Genomic DNA, 23,003 nt, shown 5'->3' on the forward strand with positions numbered 1-23,003 from the left:
TTTTGAGAGATCACAGCTTTATTGAGTGTCCATCTTTTGTTGATTCAAGCAAGCACATTCCCCTTGTCCCTCTCTTCAGTCCCTCTCCTGCTCTGTACCCTGAACATATTCCCTTTTAACACATCATGTCGCCCCCAGCTGTTGGTATCAAATGCAAGCCACAGCCCTTTGGAGTCGGACACTTCCTTAGTATTTACATTCTCCAAGTCAAGTTATTCTCGTTGCGGCGGTCAGAGGTCTGTGTAGAACCTGGAGGGGATGTGCCCCTAGCAAAATTCAATAGTAACATTTCATAAGTATCTACTTACTAGGACATTTAGACTGCATTGAAAGTGTGTGTTGTGATAGCACACCAAGTGTCACTGCTACAGTAAATCCCAGTAGCACATTTCATTGAACAATTGTGTTAAGTGTCTACATAGGGGAGCAGGGAGCCTCATTGGACAAGTCCAGTCCTTGGTGTAAAAACCTTTGAGAACAGCAGATGTGCAGTGGTCAAGATTCACATCCACGGCAGCCTCTAAACGATGCTCTCATCACAACAGACTGATATGAGCAAAAGTGACCTCATACAGTTAATGCTACATCCCTGATGATACTTGCTAGTCAAAGCACATCAGTTAGTCAGTTCGTTCCAATTTTGGTGTGAGCGTGGGGATTGGTACAGTAGGTGTTTCAATGAATCAGTTCTAAAGGAGTGATAGAGGCTCAGAGGATAGCGCTTGTTGAAGCCAGAGCACCAATGAAAAGCTGAGCGTCCTTTAAGGAGCTATAAGGCTGGGACATCCTCAGCTAGAGCTAAAGTGTGTATGTGGTGAGAGTGGTTGGTGGGCCAATTTGGGAGGGGGGGGGGGGGTGTTGAGGCAACACGCCATTGCGACATCCAGTAGCAGTGAGCAACAAGGAGGGGAGCACAAATATTCTCTCTCATAGCACTGAAACAAGAGCAAGGCAAAGCTCCCCCATCATTTGTAATATATGGGGAGGGGGTATGAAAAATCAACACAAACTTCACAGTTAAAGCTGGACACAGATGGATTAATGTGCAGAAGCACATGGGATAGTTCTGAAAGGCATCACTTGGGCGTAGTGCTCGTTTTATTTATGGGAAATCTGTCAAAGTATGGAGTGAAGACGGTATGCTGAATGCACAGGGAAATGACACACGGACGCATGCACACAAATTGGTCCCCATTTCAGCTCCCCTTTACCACTTTAAACCCTAATTATTTAGATGACCAACCCCAATCCTGTTTTTGTTCAACACTAAATCTTAGCCGATAAGAAATAGCCGATCTGACTGCTAAATCTGTCAAAAATAGCTGACCTACAAACTCACGACTTGCAATACAGTGTGTAGACTTGACATTTTTGCTGAATGTTAAACCCAGAATAGGGGACACAGCATTCAAGTGGTAAAGGGTTGAATAGCTGAGCACTTAAGTATGGGGTCCACTGTCAGATAGAAAACAGCAAATTGGTGTTAAGGCTGCCTGGTAGTCATCATCATCATCACCTGGTGCCGGTGTCCCAAGAACATCACAGACAAACATACGTCCAACACAAGCACACAGACATACCATGTGAGATTAAATAAGAAACAATGATGCATGGACCTCTAGACGTAATGAGAGAACCTTTACACAGAGCCTTGCTCTTCTCACTCCTCTACATGTCCCTTGTTTGGAAAGAAATATTGAGTTTACCCGTTGCGTTTGGCTCACTCAATACAAAATTAAGCAATAAAAAAGGGCTACATAACATTACATTTCGTTGCATATAAATTATTGGCATTTGAATTAAGCTATGTCAGTACTAATCTGAAAAAAAAAGGGATTAAATAAATCCAACACAAACCTCCCTACGGTCAATCTGTGTACAATATGAAATCTACTGGTCCAATACAATCACACTCCGTTCCCAAGATTGGTTCAGTCTATTCCTTCTCAGGGCACAGTGTCAATGTCAAGTACATAGACATCGACTCCAGAGGGGTTTCATCCTTCAAACATTATTCAAGTGTTCTATTCTTTCTTTTTATTTCTGAAAACAATGAACAGCTCACATTTTATTTCTTTTTTTTTACTGTACAAATGACCCAAAAAAAAGAGAAAAAGATACATTTTAAAATCGCACATTTCTTGTTTAACGCACTAAGAGTGGCGACACGTAAACGTGTCGATGCACTGGTCTGGATACTGTCAGGTGGATGAGAGGAAATCATGGTTAGATCTGGTTCCCGTCCTAGGATGCTGCTTCAAATACAAAAAACTTAAAGTCACCAAAATCCAAACTCAAAGAAAGAAAGAGGTGAAACTGAATAGAATTCTGTGTGTTGTGGTGGAGGGGGGGCTTCAGAGCCATCCTTATAGGACATTTTAACAGTTTTCTTTTAAACCCCCGCCCCGCGCGCAGGGTCATTTTTTATTTAGTTTCCTTTCTCTTTGAGAAATGAAACCTTCCGTTCTGAGAGGCAACAGTCTGTGTGGGCGTGAATGAGGGACTTGATAAAAACAATGTCTTCTCTAGTGCTTCATGTAATGGCTACAACATGCACTGGAGTCAAGACTATAGGATATACGCAGCCATTTAAAAAAGAAAAAAGGACTCGCCAGTTGAGTGATGCTTGTATCTCCTCGGCGTGTGACATAATACATGGAGCACCATGTCCCTTTTCCACCTCATAAGCACCCTCCTTTACCTCCACCCATCCAAAACCAGAGCCACGTGTCTTATTGGCCCCCGGTCCCTCGTCAGCCAAGGCAGGGACGGGTGGGGCCCGAGCTCTGGGCCAATAGGAAGGCCTGCACCACTTCCTGGGTCTGCTGGGGCGTGGTGTTGACGTCCTCCAGGGCGTCTGCGACGGCAAACTGGCGGTCCCTCAGGCGGTTCCAGTTGGACAGCACGTTGTGGTACTCGAAGACCTTCTCGTAGTTCCCCACCGAGTTGTACAGTTTGATCAGGCCCCGGTAGTCGTACTCCAGGCCACTGTATCCCTCTCCGAACAGCTTCTTACCTAGGAGAAGTTCAGAGTTTGCTCCTGAAATCCTCCAAAAGCCAGATGTGAAAGGGTGCATGTGTTTGGTCCGACGTACTAACAGTCCTACAGTCATGAGTCCCGACATCCTACCCAAAACCCAAACCTAACCTCACAGGAAGCCACGGGTTAGTTGTGACCTGCCACAGGTTAGTTGTAACCTGTCACGCATATCGGGAGCCATGGGTTAGTTGTAACCGGCCACGCATGCCGGTAGCGATGGTGTTGTCGGACTAATGCCTGTCAGACTGTTAGTAACCAACATATGCACCCCGATGTGAAAATAACATTTTTACAAACATTTTTTCTTAGGGACGTCCTACTACTGAATCCAGGTCAAATGCTAATTAAAACAACAAATTACATGACCCGGGCATGCCACGGCCTCAGAATGACAGAAGAATCCCAATTTGTATTGTGTGTGGCTCACCGATGGCGATGGAGCGTAGGTAGAGTCTCTCTGCATCTTCGTACTGGTTCATGTCGTAGTTGTAGAGAGAGGCCAGGTGGCCCACAGACAGTGCCACCTCGTAGTCCTCCTGACCCAACAGCTGCTCCTTAATCTGGATGGCCTTGATGTGCATCTCCTCCGCCTCCTGGGTGACACACACACACACACACACACACACACACACACACACACTTAAAGACGACTGAAGATATCAAATCAAGCTTTAGTTTACATCTCCTGAGACTAAACTGACACTGCTGTGATGTCAATGTGTTTGCTTGGGTTAGTACATGTTGTGTTCAAGGTCTTACATGCCTGTTTTAACAATACTTATATACTTATGTTTTGCACTCCGTCCGTGTGTGTGTCCGTCCGTCCGTCCGTTAACAGCTAATCTCCGGCAACATTAACCCGGTCGATGCCAAACTTTGCACACACGCACTCCCTAGATGCCAACAACAAGTCTTGTTTGAAATGTTTCCATAACAGTCCGTTATAGCACCACCATGAGGCAGATTTTCACATTTTTACCTATAACTGCACCGATCTGCATGAAATGTTGCATGCACATTCCCTAGAGGCCAAGGAAAGGGAACTACCCATAGATCCGAAGTCCCGTTAGTCTGAACATGCACTGCTCCTGTGCTTGCGGTTAGGTTTAGGTTTGCTCCCGTGCTTGCGGTTAGGTTTAGGTTAGGGTTAGTTAGAGATAGGGATAGTAATTTCGGAACAATGAACCTTCTGACTAATGACACGGCACCCAAGGAAAAACCTTTGACCTGCATTTTTCACATCTGCCTCCAACACCACCAGGAGGCCGACTTTTGCAAAACACATTTTTTATATTACTCCTCCATATTCTGTGCAAAAACCCTGCACATCGTTACGCAGAATCTATTCTATATAGTCATGTGCTCAAGACGGATCTGTCCAATATTTCATATTACAACCCAATTGGCTAAAATTGCCTTCCAAAGTTTTGCAGGTTTTCAACAAAAAGCCTCAAATCATGAACACAGCGTATAATTTACGTGACATTTTTCACACACTTTCCTACTAGGCATCATTAGCTACTGTGCGCGCTCCTACCTTGAACTTCCTCATGGACTGGTAGAGACGGCCCAGGTTTCCGTAGTGTTTGGCTGTCTGGACGTTGAACTCTCCAAAGGCCTTCTTGGCCAGCTGCAGAGAGGACAGGTGGAGGTCATGAGCCTCCTGAAGGAGACGCTCCTCCGTCTCCTTGTTGTGACAGTCGATGGCGATCTCCTCCAGGATCAGGGCTGAGGGGGAAACACAAAACATGACGACTCATAACGGTGTTTCATTGGTACCAGCTGTGCCGTGTCAATTACAGGTCTGCTTGCTTGTTCCAGTTCTGTCTGTGCTTTAACTCTTTACAGAGCCAGTTTAAATGTTAAATGGCAACTTTGCTGATCAGATCTTTATACGAAACAGGCTACATACACAGCACCTTTGAGTGAGCTCTTCGGACAATGCATTGGGGAAGTGTGGTCAGATCGTTCTCATAATGACTATTGTAAGGGCCAAATTAGTAGAATAAGTCAAATGTATTTGTGACCATGGGGTGGCGCTGTTATCCTTATAAGCGTCAGGTTCACTGGCATCTGTAGGGAGGATTGACCCGGAAAGGGCAATGGTTTTAGACCGCAGGTACGTCACTGTTGTTCAAACACTGGAGCGAAATGTTTGGTTGTCTGAAATGTTTATTTTGTTTGTCTATGCTGATTATTGTTTATTCTGAAATCACGCAGATACTGATGCCGTACTCATTTTCTTATCTGCAAATGTGATGTGTTTTGCATGAGAATATATTAAATGCGCATTACGTTTGCCTGGCCAGTTGCCATCCCATGCTAAACACATCTCAGAAGAAAACAGAGTTTGTTTTGTTTTGTTTGTGCACTGAATATTTAGAATCTATGTCAGTGGAGGGTTTCATTTGTTAAACCCTTTTAAGTTAAAAACAGCCCACAGATATTTATAACTCAGGTTTATTGTAGTTTAGTTCTTCTGAAGCAAAAAACATCATGAGGAAACTTGTAAAAGCAACTAGGGCTGACTTTGAAGCTTTGTTGGACTCAAATGGGAAAATACAGTGCATTTATTCATATATTCATTTGTTTTCATCCCACTTTATTTTTTAACCCCATGTACAAGCTCACAATTTGTTGCAGTGCGACATGTTGAGAGCTCGTAGATATTCTTCCCTCCAATTGGTTAATTGGGTCCAAAGATGGTTAATTAAATTAACCATCTCCGTTTGGCTTCCCTGAACCCTGACCAACTCCTCCCCCAATAAGAAAATTTATCCTAGGGGAAAAACTCATACCACATACCATCGTGTCCCTGTATGTCTGTTTGTCTTCTCTATGGCACACTTGGCACAGGCGCCGACCTTTCTACACAGTGGCCAATGAGCCGCTTGGCTTACCTTTGACCCTCTTGGAGGAGGCCAGCAGCAGATGGTCCTCAGGGAGAATGTGAGTTATAATGTCTATGGCACGTTCTGCATGGAATCTAGAGAGAGAAACACAACACACAAGTTACCACCACACAGAAAAAAACACTTCTGAGAAAATCAAGTTGTTTCCCTTTTTAATAAACTTGTTTTTCAAAAACACTGCTACTCTCCCGATATCGACCGGAGTCATGGAGGTCAAAACATAATCACTCAGTGAATAGAGCACTCCTCCAGTGTGTACACACGCAACACACACACACACACACACACACACACACACAATATAAAAAAAACTGACAATACCAATGGCAAATACCTGGACAAACAGGATGCTGCTATTTCAGTTACAAGTCTTAAAACCAATCAAGAACCACCACCATTATTGGCACTAGTTCTCTGTGCCCATCGCTATTCAATGACCTTCAACAACACGGTAAGAACAAGCCTACACACTGTGACACAGCATGAGTCACAGTCCACCGTCTCTGTAATGTAATTAGCCTGCAGGGCCACAAATAGCAGTCCCCAGACTCCGTCCAGGGCTTCCCCGTACTCACAGAGCGTTGTCGAACTTCCCAGAGCTGTACTGGTGTACATAGGAGGAGTAGGCCAGGTCTTCATGCGCCGTGGCCACATGGATGTTCTTCCCCCCAAACACAGACTGTCTGATGTCCAGGGCCGTCTGGGCAGAGAAAATGGGGTGAGACACCAAAGATGGTTTCCGTTATATACATTTGCAAATATACACACACACTATATAAAATTGCATGTTTCATGTATAAAAGAAAATATATATATTCTGGATTCTTTCTCCACGTACTGTTAATATAAACAAACATACTTGTGTGTCTCAATAACTGACAAGAGTTCTGTACAAAGCTCATGTCTCATTTGAGTTATAAGCTTCTGTGTACATTTAATAGTGTTCCTTCTATTGTGGTCTAAAGCATAACCCTACCTCCTCTAAACAAGGGACAAATATCTAACTTTACTGAGAATTAATCTGGAAGTAGCTTCTGAATAGAATAGAATTTACCACACTGGTGTTCAGTAGTAAACGATTTAGGATTAGCAACATAAATTTGTCATTTGCGTGCTCAATACAGACAGGACTTACCTGGTAAATGGCAACGGATTGGCATATGTTGTCTACATTTAATAAGTAAAAGCCATAATCTAGCAGCGTGTCCGAGTATTTGGGATGCTTGTGTCCAAAGTGTTCTCTGCAATACAAAAGAAAAGCAGTCAGTAAGTAAAAAAAGTGATTGTTTTCTTAAAAAGGTGCTACAACATGAAACCACTAGATGTTGCACTACACTCCACCTGTTACCCATTTGCCTGAATCATATCTGCATAATTATGTTGCCTTTAATTAAGGTAACTAGAATTTCACCCGCCTTCGGCGGGCTCATCCCAGTGTCGTTGCAGCGCAATATGGGAAGAATGAAATTGCGGGAGTTGACAGACTCCACTTCATGTTTCAGCTGTGTTTTTAAACTCAGTAGTGTGCCCTGCACACAGCGCACACTCGCAATTGCAGCTGGAGGGCGACGCGACACACACACGCCCACACACACACACACACACACACACACAGAGCGATGTGTGGATAAATCAGAGCGCACACTCGCAATTGCAGCTGGAGGGCGACGCGACACACACACACACACACACACACACACAGAGCGATGTGTGGATAAATCACTGAGATTTGGGAAATGCGCACGCAAGCACAGAATGCACGGCGTTACAGGATTATATAGGTCACCCGTTTTGGTGTGACACACACGGCTTCCACATTTAGCTTCATACTGGGTGAAAGTGTCCTTCCAAAAATTATTTTTTCGCTCAAAATTCTTATTCACAATGACATTGAGTTGAGGTGTTGTTTTTAGGGTAATTGTTGCATAAGCGCTATTTCGCACTGGAGTCCCGTGAGGCGGGCCATCTCACTCCCCTCCCCTGTGTCTGAAGCAGCTAGCATGGAAGCTATATGGAACCTTTCCCTCCGAGTGCACACAACCATGCCGTTATCCACGCGTCCATCCGATAGCTTTTAATGTAAATGTCCCATCCACTGAGCAAAAGCGATATAAGCGCCTTATTCATTAATTCGATTCATTTGGGTGTGGGGCTGTGCAGTGTTGTGGGCTTTGTGACGGAGGCGAGCTGCTGCTGCTGTTCGACTTCGAGTCGCTGTCTATGGAGCAGTATAGAGTAGGCGTGGCGCAGCATTAGAAGGGCGCAGCAAATACGACATTGAGGGGTAGAAACCATCCCGGTCGCGTGGTTCATGTAACGTGTGTGTCACTGTGAAAGACTGGCCCCATGAAGTGAACGTAGTTGGCGTAGTAGACGCCAACATGACAATTTTGACGTAGGCTGTTGAAGTTGAGCAACAATAGCGTGTTTGCCAGAAGTAATATTTAAACAGTAAATAAGAAACTTGAACGGCTAAAAAATTGCCTATGTAAATTCTGGGAGCGTGCCGAATTTATTTTGCATATAGAGATGTGTGGTAAAAGTGTGGTTCGGTCGGAGAAAGAGTTGGGATAAACGGCCATGTGCTTATGTACCCCTGTCTATTAGGGTAGTAGGATTTGATGAAACAACCAAAAATTTTGCACCGACTAAATTATCAAAATGATTATTTCACACATGATAAGAATTATTTTGTTAAAAGTGATACTTTTATGTTGCACCTTTTAAAACCAGTGGATGTTTTTATTATTATTTGTCTACATAAAAATCTGACCTATAAAATATGATCCATTACCTTGCTAGGAACACTGCGTGTTTGATCAGCTGTTCTGCTTTCCTGAACTCCCTCTTCACCACACAGGCCTGCACGCAGTCAGAGAAACATTCACAACGTTATGCCTTATGCATATTAATACAGTATACGAGTAGTTATAAAAGTGGGATCCATGGAACATGGTCCGTAAAGGCCTTTGACATGGCGAATTAACAGTTTGCACATTTGTGTGCTTATGTGTGCTTGCGAGAAAAGGTCTATAAGTAACCTTTTCTCGCAAGCACACATAAGCACACAAATGTATGACAAGCCATACATGGTTATAACATTAATCAAGTGAGTTTAATTTAGGTTAAACTCAACGACAGTGTGTTTACAGTTAACATTCTGTCAAAACAGAACAACTTTAACGAAACATACTCCCAAATAATATCACTGCATGCCATATACATCCTATGGTATGTCGGTGTCAACATGTCTGCTGTGAAAGGTTTGGGGATTAAGGAGTCCTTCTGTGTGGTTGTTTGCCATGTAAAGTGGCAGGCAACCACCCTAGATATTTGTGCTGAAGGACATGCAATACAGGTCTCCAGACAGAATCAAACTAGCAACGTGTCATGTGATTTTGTCACTGCCGTTGACACAGTATCCAGTCAGCTACCAGTATGCTTCATGGATCAGATTTCTATGATAAGCTGACCATCGGCTTTCACCAACATGCAGTGACGTAATGTGACAGGAACCAGTGATGTGTGGCTGACCTTGGATGCTTGTCTGAGGACATCCACCACTACTTTGACAGGCAGGCCTGGTGTAATCTCCTTCATGGCTTCTATACACCATCTGTATGCCTGTGGGACATGACAGGGAGTAAGTCTTTAACAGATATGTGAAAACAGTCAAGCGAGGCTCACTTACATTTCTACTATATTTTAGTGTGTCTGTTCCTAAGAAAAAACTTGATTTGTGTGGACATCAGGCGTATCAGATGATGGATTCCTAATGATGCACGCAATGCAAATGTGTGCATCATTTGCATCGTTTCATGGCCGGGTTAGCGCCATAAAGACCGGATGAATCGCTCGCCAAATGAAAACGGATCTACACGCTTACAATGCTTTGCATTACAATGCCTTAACAGCTTGTAGATGTGGTGTATTTGGCAAGCGAGTCCCTTGCGTGATGGATCTGCTGAACTGAAGAGTGAATGAACTATGTTTCTTATATGTATAAATGAGAAGAAACAACTTGGGTTTAACGTCGCAGGGGCAAATAATGGGCTAATGAAGAATGGCAGGATATTATATAAGCCTTTAGTATAAAATCTGATTGTACACACGTTTCGTGAATGTGGCCCATTGTGTCGGTGAGGTCCAGACATCCCCAAATGAGTCATTTAAAAGCTCACACATTGCATAAATGTAAAGCATAATTCATCCAACACATGACCCATCAATATGCTTGAAATGTCAACCTCACTATTATCCAGTGTAATCTACAAACATTCATATCACATATGGCTACTAACACATCACAGAGACACATTCTGCTGCAGAGTAAGTGTCAGCTTTCCTGTTTTTACTATATAGTTGTGTATATTCGTACGTCTCTTATAGTTTTGATGAATTGAAAATGGTGGGCCCTATTGTAAACGAGTGTAATGCTTTATGGTGTCTTCCACTCACAGTTAACAGTTTTTTTGTATTGAGTCGTACTTGAAATGCACTGTAATTCTGTAACTGTTAATAAAACAATCAATCAATCAATTTCTGTACAGCCAGGTGTACCTCATCGTAGTGGCTTTTGGCGAAAAGCAAGGCACACAGCTCGCCGTACAGCGCTGCCTTGTTGGCCAGGTGACCATGTTTGGCTAGTTTGTCCATGTAGGATTGGGCCAACTTGAAGGTCTCTTCCCCCAGGTGATACTTACAGTTGCCATTGCGAACATGGAGCAGTCTACGGAGACAGGGAAACAAAAAGGGATCTGGTCACTGGCAGTGTGGATTTCGTCGACTAAAGACGGAAGACGGAGAATGTTCGTCGACTACGCTTTTTCACCGACGAAAACTGAATGGAAACTAAATTAAGACTAATCTATGGTGACTAAAACTAAGACTAAATATACTGACAATTTCGTCAACAAATAAAAACTAGACTAAAATGTTAAGAAGGGACTAGTGGACAAGAGATCCAGTATAAGTAATTTTACACTTGGTTGCATGCTGAAAATAGCCGATCTACAAGCTCACGTGTCGCAGTGCGACGCGTTGCGAGCTTGTAGATCGGTGATTTTCAGCAAGTGTAAAAACTGTCATTACGACGGCATCAAAGCCCCGCCCAAAATACAATTTAGTCGACTAAACTAACTGTAGATTGTCGACTAAAACTAGACTAACATCAAGACATTCCAGGTGACTAAAATGTGACTAAGACTAAGTAAAAACTATTCAAGAGACTAGGACTAAAACTAAAATCTAAATGTGCTGCCAAAAACAACACTGGTCACTGGGACGTTCAAGGTAAAAAGTAAAGAGTTGTAAAAGCTGTCCGTGGTAGTTAATGAGTTAGACCAAAGACATTGGAGTCTGACCTGACGCAGCACTCCACAGCGCGGTACCAGTGCAGGACCTCATCGTGGAGCGTGCACAGCTGCAGGCACGACAGGAACACTTTCTCTGCATCCCCATACCAGCCCGCATCAGACAGGAAGCCACCTACAATGGCACATTATGGAGATATTAACATTAGGTCCAAAGATGAACCTTATTAACCACACACACACACACACACACACAATACAATTTGACATATGTGCCCTTAAATGTAAAGCCCTACACACACCGTCTGCGAACGCTGCGCGTCAAAACAGCCACCTCCGTTATTTTCAATGAACCCATCCCACACCGGCGGCGTCCGACGCGCGTTCACGCCTCACCTGACGCTCCGATACTCCACCGTTCTATTTAATTTTCCAGGCGTTGCCACGCGGCAACGCCTGTGCCGCGTCGCTGCGCACCCGGTGGCGGTCAAATTTGTGGATGTTATATTAATTCATGGCATTAATTGTGAATCAATGCAAAAGCTTTTGGAGTACATACTTTATCAAAAATTCTCAAATATAACATATATATATCACAGTTTATAGCTCTATTTTGTATGTTTCAGCAGCTTTCTCCAGATTAAACGCCTCTACTTTAAATTGGGGGAAATATTGTACAGTCTTACCGTCAGGTGCTTTTTATTAAATCACAATTTGTAACAAAAATCAATTAAAAATGTGTTTCAAACTCGTTTTTATTTTATTTACATTTGTCAACTTCTTGCAATTATATTTCAAAAGTGGGGGAAATTGGGGGGCTGAAATAGCAGACCAACAGCAGATCAACATCTTGATTGAGACCGTTATCATTTGTGATGATTCCAGGAAGTAAGGAATGTACATTTGGATAACCAACAACGTTTCCCATTACTTGGTTGCAGTAAACGGTCATACAAGGACTGAAAACGATCGTTGGGCAGAGCAGACAAACCTGTTCTGAAGCAGCATGTTTGGGAAGTAGCTCAGTAACAAAATATAACAAGCCATGTGCTCGGTTCCACTTCTCAGAAACTCATCTGCTAGAAGTATACAAAAAATCGAATGCCGAATGCTGAAAAGTAAACTAACAGGTTGCATCACCAGACACCCCTGGTATATTCATCTAGCTTATTATTGACTTGTGTTTTTGTCTTATTAGGCCTTATGTGCCCACAAATAGCCAACTTAAATATGGGATTCACTTTTCAGGCCTTTTGGTTTGTCTATACGCCACTGGAATGAAGGGAGAAAAGAAATTTGACTTTTGACATTTCTAAATGATGTCAGGTGTCTGAGTGTGCAGAGGTTATGTCAGAAAATAAACTGACAACACAATTAGCTTGGATACAGGGGTCCTTAAAAATAGGACAATCCGAGAAAGAAAACCGGGTGGATATGTTTTAATGTTTGGCTACCTGGCAGGAACACTCTAACATTATGTTCCCCCAGGCAAGTCATATCAGGGCATACTGTATGTAGGCCACCAGTTTTTAATACAGTACCACTGCACACTACACAGACACATTGGTGGTTGTGGAAGAAGTTAATCTCGTTTGATCCCTGCCACCTACCCAGCACAAACCCAAACTGAATGGCCTTCTCTTTGACGTGGGCGTCAGACTCTGCAATGTAGGAGCAGCGCCGGCTGAATGAGTTGGCAAGGACTGAAGCCACCTTCACGCCATGGTCCATCAGAGCCTGGAAGCAGTGGTGCAGTAGATGTCTAGAGAGAGCCGGCAAAACAACACAACTAAGTCACTGTGGCAACAATGTCATCATGGTCCGCTGTGATGCTGAAACCCATTCAGGGTGGGAACCCCTTTAGGCGTTTTAAGCATTAGGTTATACTTAAGCTACTGTATTGGGGGGGGGGGGGGGGGGGAAGCAGATCTACAAGCTCATAGCGCGGCACCGAGTGCCGCGCTACGAGCTTGTAGATCTGCTATTTTTGAAAAATGGCGAAAATGTGGTGCAAATCATTGAATATATATTCTTTCAGACTCAATTCAGAGTGAACGCTTTTAACTCAAATCCTGACGCTCAAATCTGGGGGTCCCTGGAACAACATATTTTCAGATGGGGGTCGGCGGCCAAATTGTATACATGAAAATGTCATAGAAATGACATAGAAACATGCATTTTTCAGATAAAGACCCATTTTGGGCGGAAACCCCTTTTGGTGTTAGCATTATGTTATGCTTTAGCTATTGAAAAATAGCAGATCTACAAGCTTGTAGGTCTGCTATTTTTGAAAAATCGAAGAACGACTGACACAGAAACATAGCTTTTTCAGAAACTGTCAGGATGTAGAAGACATTTTTTAGAATCTGATCTCAGGTCAAAATGGGTTAAGTGGCTTATTGTTGGCATCAGCCAAGCAACAAGGGCCTCTATCCTCCTTTACAAGGCACTAGACAAGGGAGATGGATTGCTGAATGAGTGGCACACAGGTAGGTACCAGTACTTTGTAGAGAAAAGGCCTTGTGCACACCTACAAGGACAGGTGCGTCGAAGCAGGGCAACCAAATGCGAATCATGAGAAGAAAAGGGTCCCGCACACTGTCTTCACTTCGTTATAGAGCAGCAGTTTTATTCAGAGTGACAACGTTTCGGTCTAAACGACCTTGACCCGAGATACCTGATGAAGGTCGTTTAGACCGAAACGTTGTCACTCTGAATAAAACTGCTGCGCTATAAGTGAAGACAGTGTGCGGGAGCCTTTTCTTCTCAGGTACCAGCACTTACCACACGTCTACCATGGCTACTCATATGCTGAGCTCGTGGTGCCCGGTATCGAACCCAGAAGCTTGCATATCAAAAGGAGAGCACTCTACTGACATAATGACACTTTGCAATCTGATTTCACACAGAGATGTCATCACTCTGAATGACAGTTTGCATTCTCTTTCTCTTGCTGTCGGCTAGCTAAGCCAAATTAATTTTGTTGCCATTTGTACCGATTTAACAAGTACAACATGGTTAGCAGAGTTAGTACAGTATGTGCCGTCTGAAGTTTCCTTAACAAGTGGAAAGAACAATGACCTCTCAGTTGTTTCTGTGGAGACCCTGACAGGTAAAATAAGAACATAGTCATAGGGAACTATGGCAAATACGGTGGGTGGGGGGGAATTAGGTCAACAGGTGACGTGGTCACACTCACATCCCACAACTCATGTATTCAGGCTTGTATAACCAGAGAAAGGCCACTGGTTTTAAGGCATGGTCCACAGGGAATGAGACACGTTGCCTTTTATGTATGGTGTCATAATTAATTAATTATCAAGAAAATAATAACATGGCACTTCATGTCAAAAAGGTTGCTGACCCCGTCTTACTGAATCCATTACAATAATTAATTTGTGTGTGTGTGTGTGTGTGTGTGTGTGTGTGTGTGTGTGTGTGTGTGTGTGTGTGTGTGTGTGTGTGTGTGTGTGTGTGTGTGTGTGAATTTGAAGGAGTTCGGGACCTGGAATTATGTCATTTATTACATGATTGTTGAATTCTGATTTATCAATCATAACACTCTTTTGTTTCTTGACAGCACACCGCCATTCTATTAATTCATGTTGCTATGACAGCGGAACGTTGTAAGCCAATGAAAAATATTCCATGTCAAATTATTTATTCAAGGTTTTATTCATTGTCTCTCATATACTGGTACTGTACAAATAATAATATTCTTTGTTTTGGCCACTCTGATCACAGTCACACGGAGGTGCATATTAACCCATTTTGGGCGGGAACCCCTTTTGGTGTTTTAAACATTAGGTTATAATTTAGCTTTTGAAAAATAGCAGATCTACAAGCTCATAGCTAGCTACGACCTTGTAGGTCTGCTATTTTTTTAAATCGTTAAAATGTGCCTCAAATCTTTCAGAAAATTGCCATGATTTCTTTTTTTCCCCGACGTCAGGCCTGAATGGGTTAAAACAATCACGGAGGGGCCTAAACACAGACGGGTCAAAGCAGAAGCGCTTCCTTTCATACAGATGTTTGTTTCCATCCCTGGGCCGGTCCCATTGTGTTCTTACCTTTTGTCCGAGGCTCGTAGGACTTTGGCAAAGACCTCCAGTTCACAGAACTCCCCACCCAGCTGGCAGAGCCGGCCCTGCTGGTAAAGCTGAGGAGAGAAAGAAGGGACAGACAAGGAGAGAGGGGGACATCGAGATGAACACGGCGAGCAAAAGGAACTCTGTTCACTCACAACAATGTGGATGACAGTCCATCGGTGAGGAAACAAAGGTGATGGGCGAGTCATCAAGAGAGATCAAATGACCTCTGAGCAGAAGGCTATGCCCATATTATACCGGGGGTGCCCAGAAGCAGAAGGTAGATCGCAATCTACTACCAGTAGATCAAAAAGGCTGTGGTAGACCACATGACATGGCCCTACAACATAATATCTAATTTAGATCAAATAATACTTTTGAATTAAGGTGTCTTGATTGATTGACAAAAATGGCCGTTAACCCACAATGGAATACTTTATTTTCTAGAGTGTTGTGCACAAACAAATCAGTAGCATTACAGTTATTTAAAAAGAAAAATTATAATAATAATAATAATAAAGTGCGTTTGTCATATTATGTAACGCCAGTGCCACTATTCAGGTACATTTTTAAGCTATTTTCAGCAATGGGATATTTTTGGGGTGTGTAGATCTTGTTGAGCTGGTCATTTTGAAGGTAGCTCTCAAGTCTCAAGTCAAAAAAAGTGTGGGCACACCTGCCCTATAGAGCGTCGCAGGCCCACCACCCTTTCAGAACGACGAGTGGCCCAGGAAATGATTCTCCATTAATTTTCTCCATAGGCTTTTCAAAATGTATTTATATAAAGATGGTTGCGCCGCGGACAAAGCCAACTCGGACCGTGACAAATCATGACAACAAACACAATATTTTGTGCCGATCAAATAATTTGAAAGAAGAAAATAAAGGCAGGCGACAACACTATTAGTTTTGTTTTTCTTCTTATAAATTATTTGATCGGCCCAAAACATTGTGTTTGTTGTCATGATTTGTCACAATCCAAGTTGGCTTTGTCCGCGGCGTAACCGTCTTTAAATAAATACTTTTTGAAAAGCCTATGGAGAAAATGAATGGAGAATCATTTCCTGGGCACTCGACGTTCTGAAAGGGGGCAGGACTGCGATGCTCTATACACTCTGGAATTAGAGTGTTGGACATGACATCCTGGAACAGTATGGATCAAATTACACTTAATTTGTAGTACTCTTTATTGTCGTTGAGCAAAACTACCAAGAAGTATATTTTATCTCAACGGTATTAAAGTTTATACATATTGTGTAACTCCGAGTAGCTACTCTACTCTACTAGTAGAAACACAGACAGCCCAATGACATACCGTAACCTATAGTCAGGATGGAACAGTTGGAAGTGATTGACACAGCACACCTCAGTTTAGCAACTGATTAAAAGGAGAATTCCATACTAGAAGGCTTTCTTACCTTGATTTGTAGTTGTTACGTCCCCAACAAAGAGGTCCAGGTGTTATTTTGTGCAAAAGTGCATTATTGGCTATTTCCCCTAATATAAACCTTCAATGGGGGTTGGGTTTTTGTGCCAATTCGCTTATTTCCATCAAAATAAGTAGTACCACTTGGGATAATATTTACATTATTAAGAGAGGATATATACAAAAAGAAATTAGCGAATTAGCACAACACCCCATAGTGCCATTCAATTCAATGCAATCATTGAGGGCTTATGGTAGGGGAAATAGCCAATAATGCGCTTTTGCACAAAATAACACCTGGACCACCTCTTTTGGTGGGGACGCAACAACTACAAATAAAGGTAAGAAAGCCTTCTAGTATGGAATTACTCCTTTAACTGTCTTTCAGTGTAGTCAAGTACTTATCGGACAAACTAGGATCAATCAGGTAATCAAACAGCTGTATTTTTCTAATTCCAATCCAATGTGTCGTTATTATTAGTTTTATAACACCTATGATAACTACAGTTAATTGTTTGCGCATTGTTTTGTTTTCTTGTACCATTGTCTAACTATAGGTTACATGGTGATAGTACCATCACCGTCGTGTCCTGAATTAAATGGTGTTTTAACAAAATAAACACTGTTGGAGCAAAGACTGTGTGCAGACTTCTCCTTCTCTGTATGCATCTACCTTTTGTCCAGCACCAGCAAGGAACTGGATGTGCGCAAAACTACATGATGATAGTTTGTAGCTTGCACTCAGGTTACCTAGTACTTTTTTGTAGCTCGTTAGGCATATTCCAGAACGTTTTGAATGAGCAGATAGAAAACCCATCCAGTTACATTTATTATTCTTACATCGGAAGACTTATTGTCTGTACTACAGCCTGGACAGCGTATTTTCACTGGAAAAAAGACAATTATGTCCATCTAAAATGACGTGTCGGCTGTTTAGGCCATGTATATGAAACTATCTGCCTAGCCAATCAATCAAGAACGATAGTCTAATTATGTTTCCGTTTTTAAAGCAGGCTTCAGCATACTCTGCACTGCAGAAGTTCAAACAAAGCGATTCGCTGATGCCTGGCATGTCATCAAAATGTGCTGAGCTGGAAGTTGGTATACTCAGTGCCTCTACATGTTGGATTCTGTGATGGATATCATCCAGTGTCACTACTGGTCTATGTTCCACAATTTCGTTTTTACTCTATTATAGCTCTTTAGCTGATATATTATAGAATAAATAATAAGTTATTCATGTGTCATGATGAGGCATGCAAAGACCTTTCTACTTCTTTTATGGCTTTCTGCTTTATTTAGGGCAGGGCAACAAAGAGTCAAGTGACTAGACTCAGAGCAACACAAGTCTTGAATCATAAACTGAACCCAGGACATTAGTTATGTGGTCAACAAGTCATGAACTGTATCCCACTCTTCTGGGACAAAGGGGCAAATAGGGCTGAACAGCAATGCAAATATAAATATGTGTGTGTGTGTGTGTGTGTGTGTGTTATTTTTTATATAATCTTTGACTGGTATTTTTTTCACAATAAATAAACATTCCAGTGTTTTTCGATAACTTCAACACTTAAATAATCTTGTAAATTAACATTATTAAACTTTGAAGTGTCACACAAACCAAAAATAATGAACGGAAATGAAAACTGTGCCAAAAGAGTCTTGTCCATAAGGTCAAACTCAGTCAGTATAACAGGTTCGGTCCAGTTTGAAACCGTTGGGAAATGTTTTAAGTTAAACAGGCTAAGCCTATCCTAAAGGTCATCATGTTGGGAGCAGAAAATCAAGAACTTGAATAGGTCTCTGGTTTGAGAATACATCGGTTTCTCTGTGAAATACAACAAAGGCTATTATTGCAGGATCTCTGTATAAAAGTGGCTAGTGAAGTGAGTGATTGTAAATTTGTGATACATTTGATGAAGCAACAACCCCATTTCTTCACTGACTATTTGTTTTCTGATGACTACTCTTCTTCATATACTAATCGGTTGGTGACCTTGAGTATTTGGCTAGCACTTACAAATGGGATGAGTCTTCCTGCTGCTCTGCTCACTTGTTTGCTCCCACTCATATTGCCTTTTTAAATCAGAGGAAGTAGTCTTGACTTGACCTCAGGATACATTTAAAATATTGTGAATGGGAATCATTCTGGACTGAGCTTTCCAAGCAGTCGAATATGCGGTTGATACAAGTCAGTTAAGGCCTGCCTCAATTGGGATTAAAAGCTGGGATTGTGAGCCTGGTGTCTCAACCAGTTTGTGTGTATGTATGATTGTACGTAGCATATAGTTGCACTGTCCTACATTCAAATTCAACTCAAGACCTGCGTCTCTGTACCGCCCCTCTACCCTGCTTTCCCAATCCATCTCGATTGTACAGTCTATTGTGGGAATATTTTTGACTTTCCAGGTGATGTTCATGCTGTAGGCTCTAGAAATGTATTTTTTTTTAAAGGTATGTGAAAAGCCAGGGTGTGGTGAAATTCAGTTGCACTGCGGGGGCGGGGGGCTCACTGACATAACTGGAGCAGGTTTGCAAAGATCCAATGAACTTGACGAGTGACTGAGCTGTGTGCACAGTGTCCCAACTGTGTTGATCCAAAGCACATTACAAGGACAGGAAGCTGAGCATGAACTCAGGGGAGCATTCAGTAACATACACCTCTTCCCACGGTATTTCCCGTCACTAGAATACTCGCTGCTCTGCTAAATGTTGTGGCTATCACACTTTCTGTTAATGTAATCTACTATAGAAATATTAAGCTGTGCCGCTTATGAATCCTGCCTGTCTGAACATATACTCCGCTGGCTTTGTGCTAAAGAAGAAGTGCTTGCAAACTCAGAGTCCTTGTACTTTCTGAGTGGTCCTGTGTAAGTGGTCTTGTCAACTTCACCATGTTGCCAAATTGTAATTTGTATGAATACTAATGTTTGAATATTGCCAAACTGAAATCTATATTTAGCAGGTCAGGTTTATATCTTCTTGCCATTTATCAATGCTCCATGTCCATGCTGCTGGCATTGTGCTTAGTTGTACAGTAGTTACAAGTTAGCTCAGCTCCCAACAAGGAAATAGATAAACATAGAAGATAAATTAATTCACGTCAACCAGCTCTAAGATCAAACTAAGATGTTTTAATTTGAAAACGCATAACTTCTGCTGTGCAGAACCACTCCACACCACTCTGGTATGTTTTAAACCCCTTGTGAAAACTCTGGCAATGCATGTTAGTCTGGACGAGTGGAGTGGAGACATTTTGAAAACGATGATGTACAGTAGAGTGAGTAGACAGTCACTGGTGTTCACAAAACATTTGTTGTACATTGCTTTGTTAGTTTGTTTTGCCATCTTATAGACATGAGCAAAAACAATCTCCAACCCTGGGTTATTTTTTGTTGTTTAACTAACTAATACTTCATTTTTGCTCAATTTTGATTTTGAAATTTGAATTATCCTATTCTTTGAGCAATATCAATAGTGGTACCACACTACCAAGTGCCAAACCTCAAATGAACAATGAACATTTGTTTCAATCAGGCTGCTCTGATTATAACAATACGAATAGTATTAGGTAGATATACTGTACATATAGATGTATATAGGAATATATGTATATAATATGTATATAGGAAGATATGCACACTCACAGAGCACACAGTGTGTAGCTGCAAGCGAAAATCTCTAAAATACACATTCCCGTTTAGTTCTATACAATCACAAGTCTAAGAACATTACCCATCATTGTGACAAAAGAGACTAACAGCATTTGTGTGTTTCAGCACAGACGCATCCCTGCAAGGACAAGTTATGGCAACCTAAAACGAGTTAAACACCCCATCCCCAATCTAAATCCACAGTCAAATAAATGTAAAATGGCTGACAAATGTCAAAATATGATATGCCTGGCCGGTACACAAATGCACACATTGCACAGTTATAGGGTACGTGAATGGTGATATGTGATCTGTGGTTATGGACAGAGATTATTCCTGACAAAACTGCTACAACTCTTGTGTGGTTTTAATTTACAATGAAAACATCTTAGTGTGGATGTTGCCCCAGTATATGTGAATTAAATAGGAAACATTATTGAATACTATTCTTCCAATTAGGTATTCCATGATGGGGGGGGGCTCACTAAATGTGACAGTACAGTAAAATTACATTTTATGAACTTAGAGTAGACTGTTCTAGCTGAGTGAAACAGCATGTTTCTGTTTAAACATCTTCCGAAAATACTACTATAACAACAACAACAACTAGTAAACAATAGTCAGTCCTGAACCCTGACTAGTCTTGTTGATATCGTCCAGCCCTGCCCGGTGCATGCATATGATATGCCCATTAAGTTAAGAAGACCCCTGGGTGGGAGGATCGGTGCTCTTTAAATCAAAACACAACTAACGTTACTGTAAGCATCCGACACGAAACGGGTGATTATTTCACCAACGACAGCTTCGATGGCAAAAGAACAAACAATGAGTAATTCGATTGGTTTTCAAAACTTTTTTACAATAGCAATTCTGAAGAATGAGCTTGGTTATAACCCAGCTAAGCTAACTCACTGCTCTCTTTTTGACAGAGCTCACTTTAGCAGCTAAGAGCTAAAACGAATAACGATCCGTTCACTCGGACGGCCTTTTGGGCCGCTGACAACACCGGGGAATCGATCCACCTCACCTTATAATAGACGTCGAACTGTATGTTTTCTGGCAGCGAGCGTATGTCCCTCCTGGAGCGGCTGTAGTTGTCCACCACGGCCGAAATAGCCGTGTTGTACAGCGTCTCTGGGATCCATTCGAGCTCTACAGCAGCCATATTGTATTCTCTCTCCCCTCTCCAAAAAAAACCCCAACAGCAGCCTAGGATAAAAGATTCCAAGGATGAGACGGTGACATCACAAGGCATCGCGGAAGTGTTATGCTATATCAGAGGCCATCGAGCCCTTTTTCGACAACTGTAATCTGTAGTCGTATTTAAAATTGCAAAATGCCCGTACATTTTCCTTTCGTCCTTCTTCTTAAAAATAATAAATTACAACCTTTTAGATAAAGCACTTCCACTAGATGGCGCTGAAGCCCGATTTATACTTCGGCTATACCGGAGATATCAGCCTACAAGCTCACAACCTGTCACGAACGCGATGCGTTGTGAGCTTGTAGATCGGCTATTTGCGGCGCGCAACACGTACGGCGGAGGATAGTATAGGCCCAATCGTTACATCACTGATAAATCCTTGGTGTTGACGACCGACAGCCCTCCTCCTATCCCAACTCTAAACAGCTACATCTGTTACCTACCTACAGTAAAAAAATAAAAATAACAATAACTTTCTGTACGAGTCCCCGTGATACAAACCTTTGAATTCTAGCTAGTGATAATTGCACTTTAGCTGAGTTACGACAATCCCGTGAGCGCTGTCCGATTTTACATCCCTCTCCTCCTTCATCTCTCTCGCTGTCCGTTCTTTCCTTTGCAGACAGCTTTTCGTGCATCGGGTGTTTTTTGCCTCTTTAGCTCATTATTTCTTACTCCGTTCCATTTCCACTTCCACTCCCTTTACTCCGTCCATTATGTAATGTCTGTAAATTGATATTTTGTTGAGTGTAATATTGGTTATTATTAGAAACAATTAGGCATAAACATTTGTTGTGTATTTGGACAAAAAAAGTACCTTATGCCTGTCCGTGCCTCGACCCCCGACGCATGCTTTAGTAGGTAATGGTATGATGCAATTTTTGGCAAGCATTTTTAACATTTAATGAACCACATGAGTCAGATCTCTAATAATGCCATGCCAGCATTGTAGATATCCATAATCGCATCGCAATTGTAGGTTATTCTCACTAGTCATATGGTAGGCTAATTTGAATTAAGTATACAAATTGTATTTCAAGATATATCTGTCCCATTAAAATTGACAGAATATGCCACTGGTGATAGATTGTAGGCTTAAAGGGATAGTTCAGAATTTAAGTTAAGCTGTATGAAATACTTGCCATTAAAATATAGTGGTTGCAGTAGGCTACTGCGCAATGGCATTTGGCCTGGGTCCTTATTGGTAGGTTAATATCCACAGTTGTCAGTTTCTCTGTAGCGCAATTAACCTATTGTTCAAGCTTCACACTCCAATACAAATGTAACTATATTTGAATAAAGGTTGTACACATCAGTGACATTTTTTTTTCTTCCACACACTTATTTCTTCTGAATTGTTGATGTTTT

The 23,003-nt window shown here is 42.0% G+C and overlaps 1 protein-coding gene across 2 annotated transcripts in view; it reads right to left on the bottom strand.

Moving 5' to 3' along the window:
- appbp2 (amyloid beta precursor protein (cytoplasmic tail) binding protein 2) overlaps positions 1–23,003 on the bottom strand; it is a 26,303-nt gene continuing 3,300 nt past the window's right edge. Inside the window, exons 1-14 of one of the 2 annotated variants that reach the window (XM_080772393.1) lie at positions 22,137–22,253; positions 21,459–21,640; positions 15,335–15,423; positions 12,875–13,026; positions 11,316–11,439; positions 10,513–10,681; positions 9,487–9,576; positions 8,747–8,814; positions 7,088–7,193; positions 6,528–6,652; positions 5,941–6,026; positions 4,578–4,768; positions 3,468–3,633; positions 1–3,016 (exon numbers count right to left, since the gene is read on the bottom strand). In XM_080772393.1, coding sequence (XP_080628519.1) covers positions 2,754–3,016; positions 3,468–3,633; positions 4,578–4,768; positions 5,941–6,026; positions 6,528–6,652; positions 7,088–7,193; positions 8,747–8,814; positions 9,487–9,576; positions 10,513–10,681; positions 11,316–11,439; positions 12,875–13,026; positions 15,335–15,423; positions 21,459–21,596 — 1,767 coding nt within the window. In that variant the 5' untranslated portion in view covers positions 21,597–21,640; positions 22,137–22,253 and the 3' untranslated portion in view covers positions 1–2,753. Of the gene's footprint in view, positions 3,017–3,467; positions 3,634–4,577; positions 4,769–5,940; positions 6,027–6,527; positions 6,653–7,087; positions 7,194–8,746; positions 8,815–9,486; positions 9,577–10,512; positions 10,682–11,315; positions 11,440–12,874; positions 13,027–15,334; positions 15,424–21,458; positions 21,641–22,136; positions 22,254–23,003 lie in introns of those variants that run through there. The other variant, XM_080772394.1, reaches the window with a different exon arrangement.

Source organism: Protomyctophum bolini (assembly GCF_963924005.1).
Source record: "Protomyctophum bolini genome assembly, chromosome: 9".
NCBI classification, from domain to species: Eukaryota; Metazoa; Chordata; class Actinopteri; order Myctophiformes; family Myctophidae; genus Protomyctophum; species Protomyctophum bolini.